Consider the following 24,324-nt stretch of genomic DNA (forward strand, 5'->3'; position numbering starts at 1 on the left):
TGAAGGGAAGTAAATCCCCGAAAAGTTGTATTTTGGTTTACATATTTGGAAATGGCTATCTGAGACAAATTCCAATCACATTGACTGATAAAGGTAACCTGATTTACCAAACCACACAATTTTTCTTTTAATTGAAACAATTTAAACAACTGAACAGAAATGCAATTCTCTTAGAAAATGTGTACATTCCTACCTTCACCATCACATAAGGTGCAAATAATTTACAAACATAATTAGAGAGTAACTTGTGAGGGTCCAGCATCACATAAATATGAAAACGTTGGGCTGATTTGGTCATAACATCTGGGGGTGTGATTACACATCAAGGCAAATCAGAAGAACCCTCCAAGGCCCTCACAAGGATACACATGTCTGGGAGGGGTTACAAAGCCTTTTCGAAGGAATTTGAAGTCCGACAGATCATCTTTAAATGGAGAAAATTCCAGGCCACTGGCAATCTACATAAGACAGGTTGTTCTAACAAATTCAGCCCACTAGCTGTCCGAAAAATGCTTTCAGAAGAGTATGAGAAACCCAGGGTAACATCAAGGGTTATTTTCATCACCTGTGTGGGGGGTTACACTTCAATAATATAGACACAAAGTTGGATCTACAGAGTAAGTCAAAATTTAAAACAAAAATGTATTCTTCATTTTAATTCAAGGTTATAACAGTGTGGCTACACTCAGTTCAGTTTCAAGTCAAAATTTAAGACTAACAATAAATAGGCGGGGTTTCGGACTTGATGAAAACTGGTACCGCCTGCCAATTATACGTGTCACCCACATCCGCACATAGATCTCTGGGAAAGAGAGTCCACTCGCTAAATAATTCAAGTCCGTTTTCTTCGCGTTGAACAAGATGCCGGCCGTCCATAAATTGCTTTTAGAAGAGGCTTTGCAGGACAGTCCCCAGGTAGGTTGATACTATAGTTGTTACGTGCCGTTATTGAGAGGAAATGTCTTGTAGATGCCAAATGTGGTAATCCAGTTCTACTGTTGTAGGCTAATTTACTTTGCTCTACGGTGAGCAAGCTTTTAATTGTCTCATTGTTATAGAAACGTAACATATTCTGCTGTTGCACATCTGCACATTATCAAAGAACATACTATAATGTCACAAGTAGCAATTGTTCAGAAAAAAATTGTCGCCTTTAATTTGCATGTTGCTAGAGATTCGAGGGCTTTCCCTGGCAAATCGAGGGAGTGACGTTATGATCGCGCATCGCACTATCCGTAACATGAAAACACGACTAGTCTTTGTGGGTTTTGACAATAACACTCTCCTGTAGACAACTATGTGTGGCGAATCACATGTATAATTTATGAGACAGAAGTATTCATGTCTGTTTGATTTGAAAATACCCCGACTTGGGCCTTTTTTACGGGTTGTGGGAGGGGCTTAGGAGTATTAAAATCCATTAGAATTTGTCAATAGCCTCTAACGCCGGTACTTCGAGGGCTACAATGTGGAAGATAATTCTCTATGGGTTTAAGCCACTGCTTAAGTCAATTCGTCCTTAGTAGCTTTGATGGTGTGGAAATGTAACCCAGATAAAATGATTAGTGTTATTATTAATGTTATACATAAATAACACTATCTTTCAAAACGAAATATAATACCCATTAATGTCAGCATTTTTCTGTGTGCAATTCACAGACAACCAAATGTAGGTGTTTGTTTTTAAGCTGCTCTACTAACACTTGCTATGCTGCAATATGCTGTGCCAAGTATAGCATCACGTTACATTTATTCACATTATTATTCAATTTGTATGCATCTTTTCATGGTGTCCTCTGAGTTTGATCAAGTTCACAATATGCCTGAAGCGGCATATTTCAGCATAGTTGTTCCCATAACATCAAGGACTATATTTGAGTGAGTCACTCTTAACTGAGAGACTGAAAAAAGTATCTTATCCAGACTCAGACCTGCATTACATTTTCAGTAGTCACAGCATAACATTGTTACAAATATTCTGCAGGCTTTGACTATCACACTGTTTCTGTGGGTGTGTGCATATTTGCTGCACCCAAACCAGTGTTCCATACCACACCTGTCTGAAAACATTAATTGATAAATCACAAGTGGACAAACAGGCTATAGTTTGAACATTCATCAGGCCTTTTAATGTATGTACGTATGTTTGTTTATGTATCTGTCTGTATGTCTGTGTGTGTGTGTCTTTGTATCTGTATATGTGTCTGTGTGTGTGTGTGTCTTTGTATCTTTATATGTGTGTGTGTGTGTGTGTGTGTGTCTGTCTGTTTTTGTAACTGTACTGTCTCTCTCTGTCTGTGGTTATCCTGCTGTCATTCTAAGTGTGTCTATCTGTCACTGGTGATGTATTTCAGTGTGTCCCACTACTGTTTCACAGACTCGCTCCTTGCTCAGTGTGTTTGAGGAAGATGCAGGGACCCTGACAGACTACACCAACCAGCTGCTTCAGTCCATGCAGAGAGTGTATGGGGCCCAGGTAATCTGAGAGAGGACACATTAGCCTAGATTGCACGAAGTGTACATTTTCTTGAAGAGAATAAACTGCTAATGACATCACTTCCTGTATTCCTCAGAGTGAGATGGGATTAGCTACAGAACAACTGTCCAGACAGCTACTGGAATATGAGAAGCAAGTAAGTTTATTTTCTGACTGATAATATAACAGTCAGGTTCTTCAATGCAGTATTTTGACATACGCCTGTTACCTAGCATTATTTCATAAACCACAAACATATATGCTGTAATTTGGTTATTATACAATAGCATGTCAGCACTTTCATGCTAAATCTGTATTTTTAACTTAATAGACCAATTGTATTTATTCTCTTAGGAATGTAAAGCAAATATGTGACCTAAGCCCAATCAATTCAACCCGTCGGTGACTTGAGTAAAACAACAACATCATTTTTATATAATATATTGTATATAAATGGCAAATGGGGCACAAGAAGCCTAATCAACATGAGAATGAATAAAACCAAATGCAAACCATTTAGAAATGATAATAGATCTTCACCAATCAATAGATGCATTTCAGTGGAAATGTTGACAGCAAGGACATCATTTACAGAGGAGGTGCTTTTTAGCATTTTAATGTCACATTTCTTTTCTCCTCCAGAATTTTGCCCTTGGCAAAGGTGACGAGGAGGTGATCAGCACACTGCAACAATTCGCCAAAACTGTAGGGGAGGTGAGGCTCAGGCGGCTGTGCGCTTTTTGTTCATGTGACTAATATGATCTAAAAATGTTAATGTACTTCGGGACGATTTCTGTCTGTATGGCGGTAAAACCACTTGAACAATAAGCCCCTCCCGTATTAATAAAAGAAGTACTCTTCAACAGTAGTGAGGGAGGAGGCTGGGTGGAAGTGCACCCAGGTAGAGGATCACTCAGACTAGCCTGAAGGTCTAGTCCGGTGGGGGGTTGGGATGGACAGATGGACAGAGCCCCAGGGGTCCGTGGGTGAGGCCTGCCTGTTCGGGAGAGGAATTGGAGCAGCTGCTAGCATGCCGTTTGTGGTTGTTCTGGCTGAACAACACAGACTTTGGGTCCTCAGTCCACAATTAACTGCAGAGATCTTAGGTTTTCTGGTGCTGTGTGTGTGTGTGTGTTTACTTGATGAATAATTTAGCTCTTTAATTATCAATCACATGAAATAATCTGCTGGTAACTAAATGCACCCACCTGCTCCACGTTGAGAAGATTGAATTAATCTGCAGTGGCTGGTTCTCAATTGCAGAATGTGGATTTCAACTGCTAAATTGCCTGTTCAACCCCCATCAATCAAACCCTGTTTTTTTCAGGGATTATGGCAGAGCCAAGTGTTCATCTGGATGATGTAGTTCAGGTGTAAGACTGTGTTTCTGTCTGTCTTGTTTCCTCCCCAGCTGAACACGTTACACTCAGAGCTGGCCACTGAGATGGCTGACAGGATGATCTTTCCCATGATCCAGTTCAGAGAGAAGGATCTTACAGGTAGACTGGGGTCTACTCATTGGCCCGTTGTTTACACCCAGTATGAACGACATGTTTATATGATTCTGGAATTATGATTTGTAAATACATGCATTTCTCAAAGACCTTTCACCTGAGCAGCCACAAAGTGAAGTGCAATGGCCTTGGCATGCTTTAGTTTTGACTCTGCAAATCTATGTATTTGACTTTGCAGAGATTAGCACGTTGAGAGAAATATTTGGCATCGCCTCTGATGGTATGTATGGGTTTCGAAATGGTGATCCTCCTTACTTTCTGAGTTATTGCCACAACTGCAGTTCATCTGGTTCTTATGTCCACACAGAGCATGAGGCTGCCATGGTCAAGTACAGCAGGCTGCCCAAAAAGAAGGAGAGTGAGAAGGTAGCGATTGGGATTGTCTGTGCAGTAGCCTAACCTCTGAGCAGTGAAATGAACAAGTAGCGCCATTTAAGTAAATACAATAGATGACGTTGTGTGTAACTCCCTCATAATAGTTGGCAGGACACGGCATACTTCAGAGGTCATGTCGCTCTAGTCAGTTCGCCTGCCGGTGAACCAGTGATGTTCTGATTCACTGCTTGTGTTGAATGTGTCTCACAAATGTCCTGGTGATGGTGCAGGTGAAGGCGGAGTTGGTGGGTGAGGTGGCCTACTCCAGGAGGAAGCAGCATCAGGCCTCTATGCAGTACTACTGTGCCCTCAACGCCCTGCAGTACCGCAAGAGGGTAGCCATGTTGGAGCCCATGCTGGGATACACCCAGGCCCAGGTACACCCGCATGACCTATGGCAACACACACCAGCCCCTAGTAAAGCAGCCGCTAACCCAATATCAGCACCACCCGTCCCACCACAGGTTACCCACAGAAGTAAACCCCCACAGCAAGTCAGAACCACAGAAGCACTGACGGCACACGTGGGTTCTCTTTGTGTCCCTCCCAGATCCATTTTTATAAGAAAGGCATGGATCTAGTCTCGAAGAAGATGGACAGCTTCCTGGCGTCGGTGTCCAGCATGACACAGAGTATCCAGGCCCAGTTGGACTCGGAGGCTGAGGCCATGCGTCTGACCCAGAGAGAGTTGCTGTCCATGGAGGACACGGTTTACATGCCGGACCGCGACCCGGTGCCGGTCAACCGCACGCTCATACAGAAGGCAGGGTACCTTAACATCAGAAAGTAAGAACCTGTTCCATTCACTTCAATACATATCTTCCATTTAAGGGGGATCTCATTCAAATAGTTTTAAGGTTATTTTGTTTATTTTGGTTTATAATTACTTTAGTTTCGCACTGGTTGATAGCTTGATGCTTTGTTGTTGCCCTTACAAAAATATTAGGTTTGTGGCAGACAGTTGTGGTTAACCTTTGGCAATTGTGCTGCAAATTTGCAGCAAGGTCATATTTTCATATGAAAATTAGGTTTGTGGCAAACGTCTGGTGTATTGGGCTTTTGGCTAACTTTGTGGAAAATCTATGGCAAACAATGACCTTTTAACTACATTTTAATCATTTAGCAGACATTTGAATCCAAAGTGATTTACAGTAAGTACAGGGACATTTTTCCCCAGAGCAACGTAGGGTAAAGTACCTTACCTATGAACACAACAACAATTGGCCCAGTCGGGATTCGAACCGGGAACCTTCCTGACTCCCTAACCTCTGAGCCACTGATGCCCAATAGATTCTTTATTCCATTTTATTGCTGCAGGTTTGCTATAATATTTACTGTTTGCAGCAAGTTTGCCGCAAATCCTTATTTGTTTCTGCTTGTTGCCAGAAGTTTACTAGAAGTTTGGCACTGCTAGCAAACTGTGGCAAACCAGCAGTGAACATGTTTGCCAGGGGTGGCAAACTTCTCATTATTGTCAAAATGTTGCTGGAAGTTTGCCACTAGTGACCAACATTGGTAAACATGTGGCAAACCTTTTGGGCAAACTAATTTGTTTGCTGCATATCAGCCAGAGGTTTGCTGCAAATCTGCTGCAAACATTTAGTTGTTGTAAGGGTAGCGATCGTGATCGTGTTATTACATATTTTATTGCAGATATTTGAATTACTCTGTCAGACTAAAATTAAAATGTTTCTCTTACACTTTTTGTACTTTGGTGAAAACAATTTGCTTGTCAAACAGGACAAGGTCAGTGAAATATAGATAATTAAATCTGAGAACATAAATGTTACCTTGAAATAGAATTGCAGAACCAAAATTGTGATTTAGTAAAATGTCAAAGCTGTGCAATGCAGTCACTTTCCTAATTTATATTATTTACAAGTCTATAACAGATGTAAAAGCTTCTACTGAATGCCATTTAAATGAATTATTGTCAGATCAGTCTCAGAAGCTTGTTTAACAAAGCTACAGTGGATATAAAATGTCTACACACCCCTGTTAAAATGCCAGGTTCTTGTGATGTAAAAGAATGAGACAAAGATTAATCATGTCAGAACCTTTTCCTCATTTAATGTGACCTATAACATGAACAATTCAATTGAAAAACAAACTGAAATCTTTGAGGGGGAAAAATAAAAAACTGCTTGCGTAGGTTTGCACACCCTTAAACTAATACTTTGTTGAAGCATTGCATTACAGCAATCAGTCTTTTTGGGTAGTAGTCTATTAGCATGGCACATCTTGACGTGGCAATATTTGCCCACTCTTCTTTGCAAAATCTGTCAGATTGCGAGGACATCTGCTGTGCACAGCCCTCTTCAGATCACCCCACAGATGTTCAATTAGATTCAGGACTGGGCTCTGGCTGGGCCATTCCAAAACATGAATCTTGTTCTGGTGAAGCCATGCTTTTGTGGATTTGGATGTGTGCTTTGGGTCGTTGTCGTGCTGAAAGTTGAATTTCATCTTCAGCTTTTTAACGGACTCCTGAAGGTTTTGTGCCAAAAATGTCTGGTATTTGTAACTGTTCATAATTCCATCCACCCTGACTAAGGCCCCAGTTCCAGCTGAAGAAAAACAGCCCCAAAGCATGATGCTGCCACCACCATGATTCACTGTGGGTTTTGGTGTTCTTTCAGTGATGTGCAGTGTTGTTTTTGCACCAAACATACCTTTTAGGATTATGGCCAAAAAGTTCAAACTTGGTTTCGTCAGACCATAACATATTTCCCTACGTGCTTTTGGGGGACTGTTTATTTTTGCAAACTACAGCTGGGCTTGGAAGTTTTTCTTTGTAAGAAAAGGCTTCCGTCTTGCCACCCTACGCCATAGCCCATTCATAAGAAGAATACGGGAGATTGTTTTCACATGTGTAACACACAGCCGGTACTTGCCAGAAATTCCTGCAGTTCCTTTAATGTTGCTGTACGCCACTTGGAAGCCTCCCTGACCAGTTTTCTTCTCATCTTCTCATCAATTTTGGAGCGATGTCCAGTTCTTGGTAATGTCTCTGTTGTGCCATATTTTTTTCCACTTGATGATGACTGTCTTCACTGTGTTCCATGGTATATCTAATGCTTTGGAAATTCTTTTGTACCCTTCTCCTGACTGATATCTTTCAACAATGAGATCCCTCTGATGATTTGGAAGCTCTCTGCGGACCATGGCTTTTGCTCTGAAATGCAACTAAGAAAATATCAGGAAAATCCTACTAGAACAGCTGAACTTTATTTGTGCTTAATCAGAGTCACATTAAATGATGCAGATGTGTAATTACTTCTAATTAACATGAGTTTGAATGTGATTGGTTAATTCTCAACCCAGCCACATCCCCAGTTATAAGAGGGTGTGCACACTTATGCAACCAGGTTGTTGTAAGGTTTTGGTTTAAATTTTTCCCCCTCGAAGATTTCAGTTTGTTTTTCAATTTAATTGTTCACATTATAAAGGTCACATTAAAAGTGGAAAAAGTTATGACATGATTTATCTTTGTCTTGTTCTTTTACATCACAAAAAACTGGTATGTGTAGACTTTTTATATCCCCTGTATGTCAAAAGACCATATGTTTCCCTGTTCCCTGAGATTTTTTTGAGGTCTGACTTCTCAGCACTTCTAATTTGAAACATTACAGTTTCATCATTCAATTTAGGGACTGCAGATTCAACAGACCCCAACGGAATTAGGGACTTCCTGAAACATAGCATTTATTTTCCCTGGAAAGACAGCCAGAGGTTTTTCTAATGAAACGGTCCTGTCCTCCTTTGCCCCACAGTAAGACTGGCCTAGTTACCACAGCCTGGGACCGTCTTTACTTCTTCACCCAGGGAGGGAACCTGATGTGCCAGCCTCGAGGGGCGGTGGCTGGGGGCATGGTGCTGGACCTGGATAATAGCTCCGTCATGGCCGTAGAGTGCGAGGACCGACGCTACTGTTTTCAGATCACCTCCCCGTCTGGTAAAACGTATGTATTGTATGTACTTACCACCACCCTTTCCGGTCCCATGCAGAGGTGTAATGTTCAATTCTATTTACCTATAAACATTAATGCTTCATTGTGTTCCTCTGGTGTAGGTCAATGATTCTACAGGCAGAGAGCAGAAAGGAATACGAGGAAGTATGTGTCATGTCAATTGTTTTCTCCCTGTTTGTTTTATAGGCTTCTTTCTATTAATAGCCACTCACGTTAAATGTCTTCATGTGCCTTCAAAAATTAATTGTTGTGACCTTCCTGACATTGTTTTACAGGAGCTATTGGAAATCTTTGTTGACTTTAAGATAGAAATCTGTTTTTGAATGTCGGGCAGGAGAGTAAAACAGTTTTTCCTTTCCAGTGGATATGCACTTTGAACAACATCTCCCGACAGATTTACCTGACTGACAACCCCGAGGTAAAGTCCTTTACGTACCTCCTTACCTGGATACAACAACACTCGCTGCCCTACCCACCTGCACCTACCTACAGGAGCTCAGAAACACTGTTATTAAATGGTGATACCATAGCAATCTATGCTGGCACTTAAAAGCAGCTGCCGAGTAATTAATACCGTATCGAGACGAGGCAAAACACAACCTTTGTTTTGACACCACATCTATTCTGAGGACCAGCAGGACACAATGACGAAATAATTTGGTGGTATAAGACAGGATGTGTCCAGCTCCAGGGGGCTGAGTGTGAGCCGGTTCACTGTATTTTGCACATTTCCTGATGGTTTTAGAGGTGAATTCACTGAACTGTTATTTAGTGATTCATGGCACAGACCGTGTCTTATCTCTGCATTATCAGGGACTGTTACTCCCTTCCTATTGGACTTCAACCCTGTGTGTGTGTGTGTGTGTGCGCTTGTGTGTGCACCAGAGGGTTCTGCAGGCTTGGATTTGTGCTCTGACATAATTTGTGTACATAAACAAATATATTATCTGTTCTGTGACTTTTTCTCTGCCATCCTGGCTCTCCGGCCCCTCTGTCAGTTGTTTATTCAAAAACCAAATTGGAACAGTTCTAAATGTGGAATGAATCAGGCCAAGAGGCATGCTCTCTGATCCAGTCAACCGGTGGATCAGCTCAGGCAGGCTCTAACACTGCATCATATGAATGCTATTCATTGGCTGGACACCATGTCCACAGCCTGTTGGGTATTTTGGATGTTTCCTATCTTGGGAGTTTGTGACTGTGAAAAGTCCTCAGAATCTACACCGTCATGGCGCCATAGTGTTTAGGACTGCTAGCATCATCACCCTGTACTGACGTTCGCTGCCCTCTGATGCCCTGCCAGGCGGTGGCCATCCGACTCAACCAGTCGGCCATCCAGGCGGTCACTCCCATCACCAGCTTTGAGAAGAGAGGAGCGGGCTCGCCCAATCCCAACAGGTCAGCATCTCACGCCGAGGAAACTCCTTTGTTTTTCCTGGACTTCCCAGTGGGAAATGAAGATTGTCTGCATGCGTTGTTTCAGGAAGTACAATAATACACCCCCCAACTCCTCTGTCTTGGTTTCCTGCCGCCCCAACCCCTCTCTCTGCAGGGCTAAGCCCGGTGGGGTGCAGTCCTCTGGCGGTTCGTCTCAGAGGAGTTCCAGCGCCCCAGAGCCTGAGGACTTGATCGTTCCAGGGACACCCATCCAGTTTGACATCATGCTGCCTGCCTCCGAGTTCCAGGACCAAAACCGGGCTGGAGGGAGGTAAACCCGACGCCACAACAGCCAGGGTGTCTGAACCACTTCCTGTGCACTGATTGGTACAATTACAGCTCAGCTGGGTTTAATTTTGTGCATTTCTCTTCTTGACAGGCGTACAAACCCTTTTGGAGAAACGGACGATGACAGCTCCCCTGAAAGCGACGGTAGGAGTTTCTTCAGTCCACCTTCCTCTGGTAACCCACTGCTGCACACTACATATCCCCTGATTGTGTGTGTGTGTTTGTGTGTGTGTGTGTGTAGACACCCTGCTGCAGCAGGTGTTTGCAGTTCGTTTCCTGGGCTCCATGGCGGTGCGTTCAGGGCAAACCCAGGAGGTGATTTATGAGGCCATGAGACAGGTGCTGGCAGCCAGAGCCATCCACAACATCTTCAGGACCACAGAGTCGCATCTCATGGTCACCAGCAGCTGCCTCAGGTACACGGGCCATGACAGGACCTAGGAAATGGAACTTGGCTACAGTGCTTCTGCTGGCTAGGTTGACTCATCGCCTTCTCCGTTTAATTTTTACGGCAGGTTGATTGACCCCCAAACACAAGTAACAAGGATCAGTGTAAGTATCTGAAAAATTTAAACTTAGTGTAGTTAGTGGTATGCTTCAAAAATGAGGCCCATGGGGACCAGTATTCATAGATTGCACGTGTTGTCACAATTGACAGAAATGGTATGAGTCATAACCCCCAAAAAACCTTCACACTCAAAAAGCATCTCTTGGCCTTATTACACCCTTCATTTTTTCCATTGGGTTAAAAAGTGATGTGATGTCATTCTCTTATAAACCTGGTGGATTGAATGCTGATTGCTGTGGTATATGAGACTATAAACAACAGGTATGGCATTGCATAACTTTTTAGTGCTTTAATTGTGTCGCTAATTGTGTCGGTAACTGGTTAATTAGACCAATAAAGCTTCTCGGATGTTGGTGATATATTGCCAATTTAACACGGCTAAGAGCTGTGTCCAGGCACTCAGCAATGTGTTGTGCCTAAGGACAGCTTTTAGCTGTGGTATATTGTATCTTTGCTTACATATACCACAACTATTATCAGCCAATCAGCATTTAGGATTCATACCACTTCACTTATAAATTGTAATATAACGGGGCTTTCTGCCAGTCCACCTCTAGCGTCCGAAACAGACAGTTAATAATTGTGATGATAGTGCTACGGTTTTGGTGTGAATGATTCTGTCCTGCTCTCTCCGTCTCCTCCCCCTCCCCTCAGTTCCAGCTACAGGAGGTGACCCAGTTTGCGGCCCACCAGGAGAACGGCAGGCTGATGGGGTTTGTGGTGGAGGGGCGGGACTGGAGCGAGGGGGATGAGGAGGGAGAGCCCTCCTTCAGTGCGTTTGTGTTTGAGAGTAACACAGAGGGGGAGAAGGTAGGTGATTGACACACATTTCTCTGCGTCACAACACTGAGCACTGTGCCTTTATCTAGTCTCTTTCACAATGTATTTTTCACAATGTACATTGTTTTCATCCACAGATATGTTACACAATAAGCTTGGGGAAGGAGATTATAGAGGCAAAGAAGGTACATTTATACATAAAGTTGTAACCAGACACTTTTCTTGCATGAATCTGAGTCTGTCTTTCTGTGTGTGTGTGAAGGACCCAGAGGCTCTAGCCCAGCTAATGAAGAACATGCCCCTCACCAACGATGGCAAGTTTCTCCTGCTGGACAGCGAGACTGGTGACACGGCTAATGGAGGAGTAGCAGATGAGGAGGAGTCAGAGGCCTAACCATGCCTCCCAGAACCAGGGGAGAGGATTTAAGGTTCACCCGCCAAACACCTTGTCGGGTGGGCTTCAGGTGTCCTCGGGAGCCCTTCCCCTGGCTCTGTCTGGTACTCAACCAGGAAAATCTCCTGTCTCTCTATGTTGTATCTTAAGACCACTGGACTGTGGTACAGGACGGGTACTTAAATACAAAGGGACGCGTTTACTATTTGACTCCCTTTTCCCTGGTGGAATTAATATTTATCCATCCTATCAGCTTAAAGTGGGGACGGAAAGGTCCCTTTTTCCAACACTAATAGGTTCACGTTACATAGCTTTGAGGTTAATGGTACCATTGTATCTATGCATCAGTGTATGGATTGTGTACAGATGGATGGAAGACTTACCTGCAAGTCCTGTCCGCAGCACTTAATAACATAATTATCCTTCCTATAGGAGATTATTGCACTTCCAAGGTCTCTATTAATCAAAGACTTGATGTCTGTAGCAGAATGCACCTTGTCCAGCAGCGTGATGAAGGAAGGCTTTAATGTCAATGAAGTGTGGAAAAATGTATGTACTGTATTTCCTGAATTCTGGTGTGTCCTGTGATGCGAACCTCACATTCCTGCTGTCTGGGAGGCCGTGGTTGAGGATGAACCAACCATGATGAATGTCTTTAAGCAGTGGGCCTGACGGCAAAGAAGCCTGTCTCTGAGTGTGCATAGCTCACGGTAGGCCGGAAACGAGAACGCAAAGAACCAGGATTACTTTTGCTATGCTCCTGAGAATATGACATGCAAAACAAACGAGGTCTATTCAATACCTATCGTATAAATTCAGTAACAGCATGATTCAAATTGAAAAGTACTGTTCGCCTGCAAGCGCATACGGCATTCATGGTAATGGATGTTGGCTGAGTCTGAAATTTTAACATGTATATCGCTTTAGTGAAATAGATTGAACGTTGCCCAAGGTTATAGGCAAATTGTTCTACAAACAGGCCGTGTTCATTTAATTTGCAATGCTACATACATTTGATTTTCTCCGACAGTAAATCAGTACAGTACTTAAAGAATGCTCAATAATTGTATTGGACTTAGAATCAGCTTTGATTTTAAGTCTTTAGATGGTACTTTAATTACATTTCAAAGTAAATAAGATTGAATAAAGTGTCTATAAGATGTCAAAACCTAAGGGCTCGATTCAGTCTCTATTGCCGAATGTCATTTCAGAAGCCGATATGCAGTGTTTCCACAGTTTCCAATGATCTTCGGCTAAACGAACTGAATCGATCCCCAGTAATGCATAGAGGTCTGCAGTTTTCGGAGTATTGATCGCAGTGCTTCCAGTGCATGAATTAGTTGTTTCATATGATTCCCAAGGCAGCGGGACGGTGTTTAGACGGTCTAGTTTCAGTGAAGAACTTCAACGGACTACAGGGACCTGAACCGTTCCATTAACAATGAATCCTGCGTTTGTTAAACAGTGCACTAACCATTCACCGATAGAGGAATGCAAATCTGAGTGAAATTACTGATGCACATAGTATTTTCCTCTTCACACAGACCGTGTATTTCTGTGTATATATTCTTTGTCTTAGCCCTGAACCTATACGCATGCACTGTTTCTGAATGCCCATTGTTTTGTTTTTTGTATTGCGGAATAACATTGACAATAGGTCAAAGCTTGACTTTGTGTGGACCGCAGGGTCATTCAGTTTTGAACAAGGTCGTTCAGTGTGGATCGTGGTCCCTAACACCCCCCCCCCAAAAAATAAATAAACTTAAATTCTGCAGCAAATCCTACCTTCCATACTAAGTAATGCATCAGTGTTGATAGGGGACAATCACATTTGACTTAAAGGCCCAGGTCAGTAAAAACATTTTCCTGTGTTTGGTATTTGTCCACATTATGTTGAAATTGTATATTGCTTTTAGTGTAAGAGCTGTTTTGTCCTGCCTTGTGACATCAAGTGGTGAAATCAGCGGATCAATAAGGAGGTTCAAACAGTAATATATTTTATCAATACAAGTCCAAAAAATAAAAGTTCTAATTTTAATTAAATCATTAGTGAGGTGCTTAATGTTACAATAGATTTGATATTGAGATAAAAATTAACTTTTACATTTTATTTAGGATTCACCCCCTTGAGAGGAATGCTCTTCAGTAATCCATATTAGTGTTGTCCTTCATATGGCTCAAACTCCTCCAGCTTTCTGAGTGAAACTCACCATCAGGGAAAAATATATTCAAGCTATCTGGAAAATGTACAAAAATTGGCAAGTGCATTGCTCTCTTTTACTGGAATTTCTTTTGTAAACGAACATCAGTTGTAAATGACAGTGTGTCTACTTTGCTTAATACTTCAATGTCATTGTTTGACTTAGTTTTCTAAAACCGGTACGTTTAAATCTTCTAAACGGCTTAATCTTTTTAAAGTGACATTTTCTTACTCCATTAAAACATGCAATTGTTAATAAATACAAGTGACATTTTAATACTTAAGTTTTATTATTATTTACACCACAAAATAAGGACTTTGTTGAGTTGAGGAATGGGGTGGGTATGGGCAGGGGAGAGGCACCTGAGCTTTGGCTTGTGTTATTTGGCATCAGCTAGGGGCTTGTACGGTGGTAATCCCTGTGACAACAGACTCTTGTGGACAGGATGCAGTATGTTGTACATTCAGGGACATTCAAGTTTTGAAACAGGTTGACGAGGTCTATTTCAAATGTTATTACATGTGGATGGACATTGACTCTTAATCCAGGATATGGACAGTCATACTTCATGCCACAAATATACACATGCCGAAATGGATGTGGGGAGGGAAAGATTTGTACACATGTACACTAATATTTAACATCCTTTTACACAGACATAAGACACTTTCAAGATATAGTCTTATCTACAACACACACACACGTTCAGGATTCTTTGTAATAGTTGTTGAAGTTGATGCGAAGCAGGAAGTCCTCCAGGTGAGGTTGGTATCCTCTGTTCACCAGCTTGGTCACCACTAAGAACACACCACAGGCAGAAAAGACACCAGAGATGGAAAAATGAGTATGTGCCCACCCGTTTGGTTAAAGGTACCCTACTCTGAATTGATTTTTTAAATAGGTGAACAGCACCGCCAACTTTGTTTCAAAACAAATGTAGATCAGACAGGTTTCTACAGTGTCCTCCGTGTGCAAATCCTACAGTAATGAATCCTATTGTAACATAGGAGATCATAGTAATTATTAGAGTCCCAGATGTATGAATAGGATGTTACATTAATCCTCTGGTACTGGATTCAACACTAGCTAGAAAGTTTCACTTCCTCTTTAGAGATCCGCTTACAAAAGCTACGTGGGATACTTTTTTTGATATTTAAAAAATATTTAAAGGCATTTAGATGGCAAAATTATTCCCTTCCCTATGCTTTTGACATTCTGAACTGAAATTGACTGAACTGTTTAGAATTATTGTAACAAATAAATTAAAGAAGGATTTCGCTTCTACATTGTTGCTTTCGCTGGTATGGCTTCAATAAAAACTCTGCATTTTAGGCTGTGCTTTTGTATGCCCTCAACATAATTTCTGATTAATACATTTTGTGAAACATTATCATTCCATTATTACTGCAGATCTATGAATATGTTGTCATATCCTTATATATTATAATCAGAAAATCCAACATGTAGCTCTGACATGACAACTTTTACAGAGTGGAAGTAAGACAAATCTGACCAAACCATTAAGTTATTTTTACTCTACCCACTTTGACAAGAGGTGCTCAGAACTAAGAACTGCTAGATGTTGATTATGAACTAATCATTTCACCTTCTCTCGAAAAAAACAAAAACAATGATGCTTTAACCCTGTCCGTACCTTTGAAGAGAAAGTGGGAGTAGTACTTAAAGGTGTTATATGACTGTTGCATGGCAATGAAACTAGGGTGCACCGCCTCCCCCTGCTGGCTGTCCCAAGGCTGTGCAATTAGCTGTGCCCGGAACTTAAGGATCAGACTGAAGATGCTGTGGATTATATTCATGACTGGAGCTGCCTTCTCCGTCAGCAGACCCCTGGGGAATGAGTAAAAGATAAAATGTTGAACTAGCAGGTCTTCGGTGTAAGGACAGGGTACAGTCAGTGTCTCACGTCTCCCTGACCTGAAGATGGCTCTGTTGAGGTAGTCGGCGTGTGTGCGGTGAATGGCGTCCAGGTCGGAGGCGCCGGCCAGCTTGGTGGTGAACTCTGACCAGGACACCTGCAGGATCTGGTTGGCGATGTAGCCCTGGATTACCTTCACGAAGTGCTGCATCTCATGTCTGTAGAGTTGCAGCTGGCGGAACTGAACCGAGCGGCCCGCCCCTTTCACCAGCGCTGCCGAGAGACGACACGGCTTTTACGTCAAGGGCCACAGGGACAGGAGGGCCAGGAATTGGGCGATTCTCTTGGAACCAGTTTGGACAGTAGAATGAAGTTACATTAACCTATGAGACATCTGAAGTAGTCCTTATGTGAACACATGAGTTCCTCATTATTTTATATTCCCCTTCAGAATTCTCCAGCTGCTTTACCTCACTTAGTCAGCTGATTAAGGAAATGGGAAAACTACAATGGGGGAAATGCTGATTTATATATCATTTAATTGGAAATAAAAAAACATGCATTTATATTATGTATTAGTCATTTCCTTGTTTAAAAGATTTTTGGACTGGAAAGAGAATTTAAGATACACTTAGAAAATATATTTCTTTAGGCAGTAGATAGAGATCATAATCGGTTATTAAAAAGGAAAATGTTTTATATTCCTTATACAGCTTCTTTAGAGTTACCCAACAATGAATGGCGCAATAGAAAGAAACTCTGCAGCTAGAATCTCCCTGCTCCCAGGTGCTTTAAAAGAACGAATGCGGGGCAGACTGTATTAAAGCACTTGAGAGCAGCGGCGTGCTTTTCTTTCCAGCTATATTTATACATTCTTATCTATGTCTTTCTATCCTTATTCGAACTGTTCTGCTCCAGAGACCGAGCTCATACCAGTCCTCTTCAGGTGAAACCAGACGTCTCGGAGGCTCCACACCATGTGTTTCAGCTGCAGCAGGAAGGAGAACAGACGATTGTACTTGTTTATACAGCTGTCAGTGATGATGATGTTTAACGGCCAGTCCACCTGAGAGAGACATGGAGGGAGGCAGCGGGTGGGGGAGGGAGAGGAAGCAGAGAGGAAGAGTATGAAGGTCAAATGGAAGAGGGATGTTGGAATAAAGAAGAGCAGAGAGATGCAGGGAAGTGGGGGGGATAATTAAACTCCCCTTCAGTCAAATCAAGAGGGTCAAACGTATCCCGTGACAATGTCGTTTTCCCTAACAAGACCAACACGGCACCCCGATATGAGGGATTTCAGCCATCGCCCGCTGGTTTCTTCTTTTACCTTGTAGCGTAGCTCCAGACAGTTGAGTGCGTCGGGGGCGTGAGGGTGGAAGGTCTCGGGGAGAAAGCGCAGGGCGAAGGTGAAGTTAGGGGCCAGAGCGCTGTCTCCATGCAGACTGTACTGAAGAGCCTTACTCAGAATAGAGTTGAGGACCAGCGGGGTCAACAGGTCCCCAGGGGTCTGGCCACTACCCATCTGACCACACAGACACACAGACACACACACACACACGTTAAACACACACACACACACACACAAAAGAACCACTAAAAACACAACCACACACACACACTAAAAACACAACCACACACACACACTAAAAACACAACCACACACACACACTAAAAACACAACCACACACACACACACACACACTAAAAACACAACCACACACACACACACACACACGTTAAACACGCATACCTTAAACACGCACACCCCTGACCTGAAAACAACATGGCAGATCACACAGAAAAGACTAGGCTAGACAGGGGCCTCGTGCTGCCGCGTGCAGACCCCCGTATACCCCCGTTTGAGTGACACCGCTCCCGCGGCTGCATCACCTTTTCGAAGATCAGGTCGCTGAGAGACTGGGCAAACTCGCCATCCTCCATGAGCAGGAAGTGCCTGAGGGCCTCGAAGTGCCTCTCCACCCCCAGCTCTACGAAGAAGTAGTCCACCACTGCCTTGTTCACCAAGGACACGCTGGCCGATGGGGAGACAGCGGAACGGCAAACACACAGAAATCCATTTTAGACGGAGGATTTTTTAGGACTGATGCCAACACTGATGGCTGGGGGTGAGGAAGGCGTTAAATGAAAAAGAATAGAAAAACTCTGACTTGATGCTCGGCCTGTATATTCTTCATGCTCGAGTCGGTTTCCCCGTAGGTGAACCACTAATAAATCACACATCGGATGGAATAAAAATATTATTTCAACCCGTGGGTCAGCTCGCTGTTCAGAACTATTATTTTGCTGGTCTGAAACATTTTATATAAAGGCAAAACTTTATTTCTGTGACTGGCGAGATAATCAGCCATCATGTGTTGAGAAAGCGGAGCAGGAACGGCCCCCTCCACCCATGTGACAATACCATTTGTTATGTTGCCAGTCAGGCTAGCAACATTACTTTTCTAGGCCACTTTTTAGCTCACGTAAAAATGGCTAGCTAGCGTACCTAGAACCGGACAAATTAAAGATTATGACCAGTGAAGAAACCATTAAGCAAACCATTGAGTGCTGCACGAGCAAATTCAGTGTTTGTTTTAATGATTTGTGTTTTTTCCTGGATGAGAACAAGGTGGACGTGCACTGACTGTGTGATGAGCGGGGTGGTGACGGAGTGCTTCATGAGGACGGGCAGAGAGACCATCCCACTGAGCTGCACCACAGTGGTGTCTGTGGCCCTGCGTAGCGACGGCTCCACCGGGAGGCCCCAGGGGCCCCGCGTCACCTGATGCAAGGGGTGACACTCTGGGGCCAGCGCTGTGGAATGAACAGACAAACACACAGTGAGACTCCAACATATTCATCCATTGTCCCGGTTTCATGATGGATACGATACTGCAATACTGCTTCTATCTTAGTAGTACAAGTTGCATGACATAAGCGTCACAGTGCTACTTTGAGCTGTGTCAGTCCTTATACCTGATACCATGCGATGTAGCAGCTTGGGACGGTCATGACTGGGTTCATTATACTACAACAGCGTATGTGACGTGCCATTATCAGTAGTACATTATACAGAATCAGTACACTACCAGACGCGACTCACTCATGAGACTGTAGCAGTCCTCATACTGCTCCACCTGGTACTGAGCTGCCAGGGATCGGAGGTACTCCCTCTCCGAGCTGTCTCCAGGGGACAAAGGCAGGCCCGCCGCCCAGGACGAGATGCCCTCGGCCAGCCGCTGTTGCTCCTGCTGCTCCGGGGTCCTGGCGTCATACTCGTTACCCGTCTCCGTCACCAGGCAGCCCCCTCCCAGGGCGGAGTCCGAGCTGTGGCCGTAAACACCGCCGGGAATCGGCCCGGGTTGAGGGCTGACGCCGGACACCACACACCCCGCGCCCAGAGCGGAGTCAGACGAGTGACCGTACGCGCTGCCGGGCAGAGGCGGGTGGAGCCGTTCCGTCCCGGATATAATGCACCCGGGACCAATGGCCGAATCTGACGAGTGTCCGTATTCACTTCCTGGCATCGGAGAGGGAACGGCGGCAGCCCCCGACACCACGCACCCTCCGCCCAAAGTCGAATCGGAGGAGTGTCCGAACGTACTGCCAGGCAGGGGAGCACGAAGGGGTTCAACGCCAGAGACCACACACCCTCCACCCATGGCGGAGTCCGAAGAATGGCCATAGGTACTTCCAGATAGAGGAGAACGGGGATCTTCTGTCGCCGATACAACACAGCCTACGCCCAGGGTGGAGTCAGACGAATGGCCGTAGGTGCTGCCAGGTAAGGGGGGCAGGACTGTCTCTGTGCCTGATACTACACAGCCTACTTGAAGTGTGCAGTCAGAGGCGTGGCCGTGCTTGCTCCAGCGCGGTTGGGAGGGGTCTGCATCCAACACAAACTCGCCCGCTTTAAAGTGAGTGTCGGATGAGTGGCCGTGGACGTTCTGGGTGGGTACGGAGGCCACCTCTTCAGACATGTGCTCCCCGACTTTAATGTGAGCGTCCGAGGCATGGCCGTGGACGTTCTGCGTGAAAAGGGCCGAAGCCACTTCCGAAATGTGCTCTCCAATCTTGATATGGGCATCAGAGGAATGACCGTGGACACTTGCAGTTGGAACTGGAGAAATCACCGCCGTTACCAACTCTCCTACCTTCATGTTAGCATCAGACGAATGACCGTGAAGGTTTCGAGAGGGGAGAGGCATGTCCATATCTGAAACATGCTCCCCTATCTTAATATGACCTTTTGAAGCATGGCCATAAACCTTAGAAGTAGGGAGTTCAGGCCCCTTGGAGGGTCCCGAGATAGAGGGGGGCTGATCTGGGCCATCCCCAGCTTCAAGGCCCTTCTTTGGGCTAGATGCTGCGGCACCCTCCCTCAGAGAACCAGTAGCCTGCTCCTCTTGTCCCTCAGGCTGTGTTCCCATGACCTCTGGAGCTGACGGGGCTGGGGTGTCTTCGGTTTTCTCCTGCCTGCCGTCTGTCTGCTCTGCCTCACTTCCATCCGCCAGCAACACTGTGCTTAGAGACGGGTGTCCATGGGCGTTGGCTGTGCAGAGAGCCAGGGGCACATCAGAGGAGTACTGCCCCATGGGGACGCTGGACTGCAAGACCAGGCCACTGGAACTCGGTCTGGGCAAGGCTTCCTGGACCCCGCTTCCTGACACCACACACCCTCCGCCCAAGGTGGAGTCCGAAGAATGGCCGTAGGTACTTCTAGGTAGAGCAGAAGGGAGAGCTTCTGTCCCAGATACTACACAACCTATGCCCAGGGTGGACTCGGGAGGACCTAGTGGGATGTGGGGTCGGGGATGGGCCACCTCAGGCTCTACTGCGGGACTCCAGCGAGGTCGAGTCAGGGCCGGGGCAGTCACTCCCTCCAGGGGACTGTAGGGGGCACTAAAGTCATAGTCTACCGGTTTAAGTGGAGCGGGAGATTCCGGGAGTTCTGACCCAATCTCCTGCAGGGCCCGGTCCACCTGCCGGCTGTCTGGTGGCTTGGGCAGGAAGTCGTTGAGGTCGATGTCCACTACGGTGGGGGATGGGCTGATGGTGGTAGAGGGGGAAGGGGGTGGAGGTGGAGAGGGGGAGTAAGGAAGTGTTGCCAGGGTTTGGGTTGGCTCCACTGACTGATCCGGTTTGCCTGGGGCTGAAGAATCCTGTACAAGACAAGATCACACACTCAGTAGAGCTTACACTTGTAGAAGTTAAATAGTGGTAGATGACACAGCATTTTAACAGTCTGAACTGCTACATGATGCCAACCTACAACCACCGACACATACCTGTGCTAACAAGTGAATGGTCTGGGCTGACGCTGGCTGCAGTATTTCCAGAGGGGGTCTGTGGCCCCCCAGAGGATACTTCTCCAGAACAGACTGGGGGTTTAGATTAGAATTAGTAGTCATCATAAAGTCACACTTCACCCATGATGACCGTCATTCAAAATTAAAACCATACTGTACTTCACCCATGAACATCACTGGAATAAAAACTGTGTGTATTTACAGCAGCGTGCTACAGACCTGGGTCAGTTAGTGGTTGGTATTTACAGCAGCGTGCTACAGACCTGGGTCAGTTAGTGGTTGGTATTTACAGCAGCGTACTACAGACCTGGGTCAGTTAGTGGTTGGTATTTACAGCAGCGTACTACAGACCTGGTCAGTTGGTGGTTGGTATTTACAGCAGCGTGCTACAGACCTGGTCAGTTGGTGGTTGGTATTTACAGCAGCGTACTACAGACCTGGCTCAGTTGGTGGTTGGTATTTACAGCAGCGTACTATAGACCTGGGTCAGTTGGTGGTTGGTATTTACAGCAGCGTACTACAAACCTGGCTCAGTTGGTGGTTGGTATTTACAGCAGCGTACTATAGACCTGGCTCAGTTGGTGGTTGGTATTTACAGCAGCGTACTACAGACCTGGGTCAGTTGGTGGTTGGTATTTACAGCAGCGTACTACAGACCAGGGTCAGTTGGTGGTTGGTATTTACAGCAGCGTACTATAGACCAGGGTCAGTTGATGGTTGGTATTTACAGCAGCGTACTACAGACCAGGGTCAGTTGATGGTTGGTATTTACAGCAGCATACTACAGACCTGGCTCAGTTGGTGGTTGGTATTTACAGCAGCGTACTACAGACCTGGGTCAGTTGGTGGTTGGTATTTACAGCAGCGTACTACAGACCAGGGTCAGTTGATGGTTGGTATTTACAGCAGCGTACTACAGACCAGGGTCAGTTGGTGGTTGGTATTTACAGCAGCGTACTACAGACCTGGGTCAGTTGGTGTTTGTTCTGTAGGAACTGGACCCGGGCCTCGTTCAGTCTCATTCGCTGGAGCCTCCACATGGCCCGCCACTCTCTCTTGGCCGCTTCCTCTGACAGGCGGCTGTACTGGGCAATCAGTTCCTTCCTGAGGACCGGGATGCATTGTTTCTTAGGCTGTTTATGCGTTACCTTTCACCATAATCAAGCCTGTCAAACAGGATCTCACCTTTATCTTCATATTCACCAAAACAACTGAGGACCAATACTGGCAGTAGTTAGTTATGTGTCTGAAGTGAAACTTGTATATTATATTCATTCATTACACACAGACTGATATATTTCAAATGTTTATTTCTTTCAATTGTGATGATTATAACTGACAACTAATGAAAATCTCAAATTCAGTATCTCAGAAAATGTGAATATTACTTAAGAATACAAAAAAATGAAATGTTGGCCAACTGAAAAGTATGAACAAGAAGAGTATGAGCATGTACAGCACTCAATACTTAGTTGGGGCTCCTTTTGCCTGAATTACTGCAGCAATGCAGCGTGGCATGGAGTCCATCAGTCTGTGGCACTGCTCAGGTGTTATGAGAGCCCAGGTTGCTCTGATAGTGGCCTTCAGCTCTTCTGCATTGTTGGGTCTGGCGTATCGCATCTTCCTCTTCACAATACCCCATAGATGTTCTATAGGGTTAAGGTCCAGCGAGTTTGCTGGCCAATTAAGAACAGGGATACCATGGTCCTTAAACCAGGTACTGGTAGCTTTGGCACTGTGTGCAGGTGCCAAGTCCTGGTGGAAAATGAAATCTGCATCTCCATAAAGTTGGTCAGCAGCAGGAAGCATGAAGTGCTCTAAAACTTCCTGGTAGACGGCTGCGTTGACCTTGGACCTCAGAAAACACAGTGGACCAACACCAGCAGATGACATGGCACCCCAAACCATCACTGACTATGGAAACTTTACATTGGACTTCAAGCAACGTGGATGCTGTGCCTCTCCTCTCTTCCTCCAGACTCTGGGACCTTGATTTCCAAAGGAAATGCAAAATGTACTTTCATCAGAGAACATAACTCAGCAGCAGTCCAGTCCTTTTTGTCTTTAGCCCAGGCGAGACGCTTCTGACGCTGTGTCTTGTTCAAGAGTGGCTTGACACAAGGAATGCGACAGCTGAAACCCATGTCTTGCATACGTCTGTGTGTGATGGTTCTTGAAGCACTGACTCCAGCTGCAGTCTACTCTTTGTGAATCTCCCCCACATTTTTGAATGGGTTTTGTTTCACAATCCTCTCCAGTGTGCGGTAATCCCTATTGCTTATACACTTTTTTCTACCACATCTTTTCCTTCCCTTCGCCTCTCTATTAATGTGCTTTGACACAGCTCTGTGAACAGCCAGCCTCTTTAGCTATGACCTTTTGTGTCTTGCCCTCCTTGTGCAAGGTGGCAATGGTCATCTTTTGGACAGCTGTCAAGTCAGCAGTCTTCCCCATGATTGTGTAGCCTACAGAATTAGACTGAAAGACAATTTAAAGGCCTTTGCAGGTGTTTTGCGTTAATTAGCTGATTAGAGTGTGGCACCAGGTGTCTTCAATATTGAACCTATTGACAATATTAAAATTTTCTGAGATATTGAATTTGGGGTTTTCATTCGTTGTCAGTTATAATCATCAAAATAAAAAAATAAACACTTGAAATATATCAGTCTGTGTGGAATGAATGTATACATTATACAAGTTTCACTTTTTAAATGGAATTACTGAAATAAATCAACTTTTTGATGATATTCTTATTTTATGACCAGCACCTGTATGTATGTATGTATGTATGTATGTATGTATGTATGTATGTATGTATGTATGTATGTATGTATGTATGTATGTATGTATGTATGTATGTATGTATGTATGTATGTATGTATGTATGTATGTATGTATGTATGTATGTATGTATGTATGTATGTATGTATGTATGTATGTATGTATGTATGTATGTCTATATATATATATAAAAAGACCAATTGCTTAAAATCATGATTGTGATGTGTGTGTGGAGTGAATGTGAGTGTGTGTGAAGTGAATAAGGTGTGTGTGTATTATGACGCGCCCCAGCGTCCAGACCAGACCTGGCTGTAATCTCCAGCTGTTCCTCCAGGGCTTGCAGTCGCTTCTCTC

At 44.5% G+C, this 24,324-nt stretch overlaps 2 protein-coding genes across 5 annotated transcripts in view; one reads left to right on the forward strand and one right to left on the reverse strand.

Annotated features, from left to right (window-relative positions):
- Positions 1 to 787: 787 nt before the first annotated feature.
- appl2 (adaptor protein, phosphotyrosine interaction, PH domain and leucine zipper containing 2) lies at positions 788 to 15,341 on the forward strand. The gene is made up of 20 exons (XM_010898196.3): positions 788 to 915; positions 2,378 to 2,476; positions 2,574 to 2,633; positions 3,119 to 3,190; positions 3,888 to 3,975; positions 4,169 to 4,210; positions 4,298 to 4,356; positions 4,596 to 4,742; positions 4,916 to 5,151; positions 8,139 to 8,327; positions 8,438 to 8,480; positions 8,698 to 8,754; positions 9,640 to 9,734; positions 9,889 to 10,044; positions 10,153 to 10,205; positions 10,303 to 10,477; positions 10,577 to 10,613; positions 11,284 to 11,439; positions 11,547 to 11,594; positions 11,672 to 15,341. Exons 1-20 carry the CDS (start codon positions 862 to 864, stop codon positions 11,801 to 11,803), a joined length of 1,998 nt encoding a protein of 665 aa, XP_010896498.1. The 5' UTR covers positions 788 to 861; the 3' UTR covers positions 11,804 to 15,341.
- Positions 14,686 to 24,324, reverse strand: part of tubgcp6 (tubulin, gamma complex associated protein 6) — a 38,588-nt gene continuing 28,949 nt past the window's right edge. For all 4 annotated transcript variants that reach the window (XM_029114817.2, XM_029114821.2, XM_029114819.2 and 1 more), the window contains exons 14-24: positions 24,276 to 24,324; positions 22,155 to 22,293; positions 21,169 to 21,261; positions 18,984 to 21,042; positions 18,526 to 18,694; positions 17,771 to 17,912; positions 17,208 to 17,402; positions 16,814 to 16,946; positions 15,940 to 16,153; positions 15,659 to 15,852; positions 14,686 to 14,801 (exon numbers count right to left, since the gene is read on the reverse strand). The exon at positions 24,276 to 24,324 is cut by the window's right edge and continues 67 nt beyond it. In XM_029114817.2, the coding sequence (XP_028970650.2) occupies positions 14,710 to 14,801; positions 15,659 to 15,852; positions 15,940 to 16,153; positions 16,814 to 16,946; positions 17,208 to 17,402; positions 17,771 to 17,912; positions 18,526 to 18,694; positions 18,984 to 21,042; positions 21,169 to 21,261; positions 22,155 to 22,293; positions 24,276 to 24,324 (3,479 nt within the window). In that variant the 3' untranslated portion in view covers positions 14,686 to 14,709. The remainder of the gene's footprint in view (positions 14,802 to 15,658; positions 15,853 to 15,939; positions 16,154 to 16,813; positions 16,947 to 17,207; positions 17,403 to 17,770; positions 17,913 to 18,525; positions 18,695 to 18,983; positions 21,043 to 21,168; positions 21,262 to 22,154; positions 22,294 to 24,275) is intronic.

Source organism: Esox lucius, chromosome 19 (assembly GCF_011004845.1).
Source record: "Esox lucius isolate fEsoLuc1 chromosome 19, fEsoLuc1.pri, whole genome shotgun sequence".
In the NCBI taxonomy this organism is placed as follows: domain Eukaryota; kingdom Metazoa; phylum Chordata; class Actinopteri; order Esociformes; family Esocidae; genus Esox; species Esox lucius.

Bases quoted from the DNA above. Each gene is read 5' to 3' on its own strand.
- appl2 (XM_010898196.3), top strand. From the start codon at position 862: ATGCCGGCCGTCCATAAATTGCTTTTAGAAGAGGCTTTGCAGGACAGT. The intron at 8,755-9,639 runs GTAAAGTCCTTT...ATGCCCTGCCAG, and splicing joins ACCTGACTGACAACCCCGAG to GCGGTGGCCATCCGACTCAA. The intron at 11,440-11,546 runs GTAGGTGATTGA...TTTCATCCACAG, and splicing joins GTAACACAGAGGGGGAGAAG to ATATGTTACACAATAAGCTT.